The following is a 6,000-nucleotide window of genomic DNA, read 5'->3' as shown; positions in this document are numbered from 1 at the left end:
TCTTTTCTTTAGCTTTCTTAGCAACTGAACAAACTGTACTTTTAAATACCCTCTGCGTTTGAGCTGACTGAATTATGCTTGGTGATCTTACGTTGCGCTAAACTTTGGCACCTACTAGATTTGGCCAATTTCCTCGACCGCACCTCTCCCCGCCCCCTTATCATTTACATGTGCAATTTCAATACTATTAGCTATGCTTGCTTCTGTATTTTGCCACTACTACATATGAAAGTTTTGATGTATTTCTCCATGTTTCCCCCCTCTTTGTTAAATGTTAACTTTACTTGGCTTCCTAATTTGCACTTCCTGTAAATTGGGAGTATTTAGTTTTCCTGTTGCTATGGTTGTTTGCCATTTCTCCCCCCACTCGCCCCCTAAATCGCTCACAAAATTATTGATGGCTTTCAAAGAGATATATGCGTACTCTTTTTTACATTTTCATTGTGTTAAATGAATAGCTTAGACTAATTAACTCTATTTATAGTTCAGCTACAACTTTCTCTCTGTTTCCAGCATGCTTTAGGATTCAACTTCCATCCATTACACCTTTGCGCTTATAGTCTTTTCCTTCCCCATTATCACGCATGCTAACAGCTTCATTTTACTCGCACAACTCCTTGCAGCCAACACCCTGAGTGCAGGAAACTGAATGATGTAACAACCAACCACAGCGAAAACAAAAATGTACTCAGAAAACACAAATTTGGGAGGGCTTTGCCTGCCCGAAATCTCTCGGACGTGAAACCAGCATTTAAAACTGACATCATTGTTCAACCTGGTAGCTCTAACTAGGGGGGGGGGGATCCTAATTACATACCATCGCAATCCACAGGAATATAACCAAATCCTCTCTGCTATTGTTACTGAATCTCTAATATTCTTTTTCAACTGGGCTGGTTTAGAGCTGTACTGACAGCTATCCCACTGTGTGCTGCTTGCAACCTTTTGGTCCAAAATGCTGAGTACCGCGCCTCACAATCTTTCTGCACAAGTAGCAATAGTGCATTTGGCATGACCAGCAAAGAATGTGGTTATTATTGCCAACCTGTAACCATGTCAAAAGAGAAGAAAATGACAAACCTATCAGGCAGCTGATGCTCAATGTTTTTTAGTATTTCATAGCAAAGGGAAAACAAGAGAGTAGATTTGATCATAGGGTTCCAGAGGAATCAATCCATTAATTATCTCCTAAATGTTTATAAGCAAAGAAATGAAACCAAGCTCATTGAAGGTTTAACAGATTTTACCACCACTAACACTGTGTAGTGTACAGAAGTCTTTGTTCGACATGGCTTGAAATTGATGTCAAACATGGCCCATAAGAATAGCATTTTATTTTGTCATTCTTGAAAAATATTACTTTTAATACCACAAATTACATTGATCAGCTTTCATTTGTGTCCCAAAGACTATACTTGCAATAAAGAAAAATGAAGACTGTCAATTGCAAAGTTTTCATTTGTAAATGATCGGCCCATGCATGTCTTGAATCGAGTGGGATTCAGTTATCCTTTCTAGTTTCAGGTCTAAACTTTTTTTTAAAAAAAAAATACTAATAATAAAAGTGCAATAGCAAAAAAACAATAAAAAGGATGGAACTAGAATACTTTTGAAAGTTTAGGGCTTAATAATTATGGTTCAGTGTTGCACTTTGAATAGGACACATGGCCCACAAGACACGAAAGCACCTGGTATCAGGTCAGATAAAAAAAGAATGAGAGATCCAAACAGAATTTAGCACTTCAGAATATTTAAATGCATTGAACATCTGATTCTGATCCACAGAAAGACCAATCATCACTAACCTTCACATTGAATTGACCACAATTGGGACATGTATTAACATGATCCGGAAAAAGTTCAGCATGAACCTCAGCCACAACCCGGCGGGGATTCATCCTCTCCTCCCATTGTTGAATCTCTTCTTGTGGGAAGAGTTCACACTGTCCATCCCTTCAATAATTGCAAAAGTTATTGTATAAATCTGACAAATGCAAGATCATGACAAACACACCAAATATAGTATTTAACTTTTTCAATGAATCACTCACTTAAAATGGTCATATCCATCAATCCCTTTGTTACAAAGATAGCAGAAGAACTGCCCACAGTTTTTGCACACCATCTTGTTACAACCTTCAGTTCTTGAGATTGCCATCTTACAAGATGGGCATTGCTTAGCATCACGAAGTATTTCCTTGACACTAAGAAGTTCATTTATCATCTCGCGCTCTTTATGCTTTTGTCCATCTTTGAGGTGAGATGAGTTTTGACGTTCCTGTAGGGCAAAATTAAAGGTCATTAAAGACATATTTCATGATAAGTAATGATTGGTATATCGAAAAAAATTTAACGAATGCAACACGAATATACACATAAAATAAATGAAAAAAAGGTTCCATTAAATTGCTATCAATGCTGATGTTTGTATTTGTGTTGAATTCTTAACAATTATTTGTTATAACATCATTATTCTTTCACAACTGGCAAGGAAAACATCCTACCACGTATGACTTATTTTTCCAAAGCACCACAAAAGATCAAGATATTTTTCCAAAGCACCACAAAAGATCAAGAGAAAATGAAATCCAAGTTGTGAAAATCTGAAACGCAGGCTAACATGAAAGTTATAGAAGCATTTTTTGGTAGAAATTCGTTCTGATACCATGAGCAACATCATAGTAGTTATAATAAAAACAGAAGAAGGTGTGCATAACCAAGCAAGATTTCTGGATTATCATTTCATTATTTAATTTTATTTGATCAATCAGAATTTTAGTTCTTTCCTATTAAAATAGATATTGGGATCTTATTCAATTTCCCATATGATTTGAAATTTGGTTTCCATATTTAGGGATTCCAATTCTCAACATTCTAGGGTTTTTGCTAGAGTTCTCAGTGTAATATAAGGGAACCTGATCCCATTCCTAATTATTCTAAGGATTATATTTCCAATGATCAACAGACTAACGAGTACTGAGAAACTTTCCTTCTATCTCCGCTTTTCTTATTGGTTTCCTCCCCATTCTATAAAATGATTAAGAACTGAAATTACATATGGAGAAAAGATATTGTCAATCACTAATATCTCAGGAGCTTTAAGTATGGGTTTTCTCAACAAGACAAGAGAACACCCTTGTTTTGAGTTTGTTTACATTTCTTCTGGTAGGATGCCCTATTAAAATATTTGCGATTGTTTATCCTTCTTGTTAACAGAGGTGACTCTGAAACTAAATACCAGAGATGAGAACACAAACTTTACCTCCAAGACTTGAAGCTTCATTTCTGGTGTCATACAAACTTCGCCTAAATGGCGTCTCTCCCTGCAAAGTGTGCAAAAGCTATATAAGCACTTCGAGCATTGTGCATGCTGTTCTTCATCTTCTATGCAGGGTGTTTCACATCTTGGGCAATAGGAAACATCAGACATGGACTCCAGTGTTTTCTGCAACATCAAGGACTCCCATCGTTCATATTCTTCATCACCGAGTAACCGTTTCAATAAACCAGGCGGCACCATAACCCCACACTTTGCATCTGGACATTGAAGCTTGTTCACAGTACCTTCTGCAACATGAATGTCAGAATACCTCTTCATGCATTTTGGGCAGAAGAAATGCTGGCATGGTAGCCTGATGAAATCGCTGCCTTGTAAGATAAATAAAAAAGAAGGTTAATTTCCATATAAGAACATACAAAAACAGATAAGAGGTTCTTTCTAATAGTATTCAGAAATAGTACATTGAAAAAGGTAAGAAAAGGAAATCAGTTCAGAGTAAAAGTTGATATTTATCAACAACCAACTCAGCAGCGAATCGAAAAAGGGAGTGTGAAGTTAAAGGACAAGACTACTAACAACCATGACCTTGTCTTCATACAGCAAACAAACGCCACAGAAAGTTGTAAGTGGAAGGTCTCCCAATGTCTGACATTATTGTACATGAAATACTATGCATTATCAAATTTCAAATGACAGCCATAAGCACACGTTTGAAGCTTAACTAGAGCAACATCATCTAGAAAGATTACAGCAAACAACTGGACCAAAAGGGACAACTATGCATTACGATAACCTATAAGCAAAGTCAAAAGTCTTCTTTAAAAAAAAAATGGACTGATGGAGTTCAAATATATATTTCAATCCCCCAAAACCTAAAACAGTCATAAACAGAGCATAGGTCAGCCATATTAGTACACCAAACGATTTGCTGTTTATATAATTAAGACCAGATAAAGTAAATTTAGGAAAAGATTGAAAATTGCCTGCATACTCATCACAACAGATACAACATTCATGCAAGTTTTTGCAGAAGTTCTCATGGCATTGCTCAGCATTGTAACTTCTCAGTGAAGGAACATCAACCTCCAGGGATACACTTCCCGAAATCGCACGCCTGTCTTTTTTATGTTTAGTGACACAAGGTCCAAGAATGATATCTTTATCAATACCAAGAAAAGAAAGGGAATAATTCTGTAGCCAATCAGCCCATTGATATATAACCTCCAGCCCTGGTTGTTCCGTCCATATTGAGTCCAACATTGAGCAGAGATGGGAAATACTAGTAGAATCCAACCACTGAACCGAGATGGTAAAATAAGGAGGTAGGTGGCTTGGGTATGATTTAGGTAATAGGCAGGTCAACACTATTGGTGGAAGATATTGAACTTCGAATGAGTAAGAAAACTCATCAGAACCACCACTTTTCCCATTACAATCACCAAGTGAATATAGCTTTGCAGTTACAGTAAATCCAGCAGGAACTTCAATGTGAATATGAATCTGCGGAATAACATACAGGTGTTGGATGATTAGTGTACAACATGACAAGAAGCTTTCAAATTGTAAGGTACTGAAGTAACCTGAAAAGATCTTAGACCTCTCTGTCTCTCAAGAATGAAGGTATTGTCTCCATAAATCGACTCCATAGCAAGCAACTGAAAAAAATGGATAAGAGTGAAAGATGAGAAAGGGCTGAAAAAGGTGTGGTAAAGGTTTCTTACTTTCAGGCTTCAGTTAACCAGGGAAAAAAATTACGGGCAACTTTAAAGACCTCGATTTTCTTTACATTTCCAGACAAATTTTGATTTTTTTATTTCCTTCGAGAAAGATATGTTTTCAAACTCGGTGGTTGGTTTGATGCTTTGCAGTTCAATGGTAACAAAGTTCTGTAATTGTAAACCGTCCAATGGCAAAATGCTAATGGAGGTACGATAAGTTGTTAAACAACAAGCTTCGAACACTGTTGACATTCCTACGCAAATCCCAGTCTACCGGAAAAAACTGTGCATATCAAGTTTCACAAAACAAATTAAAACATTGGAAATATACAATTTTACGCCCATTTGTATATATGTTGCAAAATAAAGTTCAACAAAATATTCATTAAAAAAAAAAGAAGTCAATAAACCCCAAAGTTTTTCAAATTACCTCATCCTCCTGTAGCTGATCATTGATCCTTAGCTGCTCCTCAGATAATTCTGGCTCCTCCACACCCAAAAAGAATTCTTCCAATCTAGTCACAACGCCATCAACCCCATTTCCATTGTCCGGTTCACTCTCTTCATTTTTCTCTTCAATCTCCTCTTTCTTTGTTTCATGAAGGTGTTTTTCCATATTTTCATTCACTGTCTCAGCAAAACTAGAAGCACCCACTTCAGTACTTGAAGAGGGTGGGTCAGATTTGGGAGAATTCAAAGAAACTACTTGAGAATTTGAGGGTTTGTGCTCGGATTTCTTGATATACTGTTGTTGTGAAGAAGCTGATGTTACAGATGGTGATTCAAGATTAGATTCTTCTTCTTGTTGTTGTTTTTGTTGATGTTGGGAATGATCGTGAAGTCGTTTAACATTCCAGGACTCCCCGATACGGCGCTTACCTCTTCTCATGGCCAATTTTTACAGGGAGAGGGACTGAAAATTTCAGGGATTGGGAATAAAAGAAGATTTTTTAAATTTTTATGACCTGATTGATATTTTATAGGCTTGTTATACGGTGGTTG

General features: G+C 36.7%; 1 protein-coding gene across 1 annotated transcript; it reads right to left on the bottom strand.

Annotated features, from left to right (window-relative positions):
* Positions 1-636: 636 nt before the first annotated feature.
* LOC133676542 (uncharacterized) lies at positions 637-5,956 on the bottom strand. The gene is made up of 7 exons (XM_062098226.1): positions 5,429-5,956; positions 4,861-4,935; positions 4,264-4,780; positions 3,263-3,648; positions 2,052-2,278; positions 1,806-1,953; positions 637-1,045 (listed from the first exon to the last, which is right to left on the bottom strand). Exons 1-7 carry the CDS (start codon positions 5,885-5,887, stop codon positions 917-919), a joined length of 1,941 nt encoding a protein of 646 aa, XP_061954210.1. The 5' UTR covers positions 5,888-5,956; the 3' UTR covers positions 637-916.
* Positions 5,957-6,000: the final 44 nt, after the last annotated feature.

The sequence above is a fragment of the Populus nigra genome, chromosome 1 (genome assembly GCF_951802175.1).
Source record: "Populus nigra chromosome 1, ddPopNigr1.1, whole genome shotgun sequence".
NCBI lineage: Eukaryota > Viridiplantae > Streptophyta > Magnoliopsida > Malpighiales > Salicaceae > Populus > Populus nigra.
The sequence above is the reverse complement of the archived record's forward strand: the minus strand, read 5'-3'. Positions and strand labels throughout refer to the sequence as shown.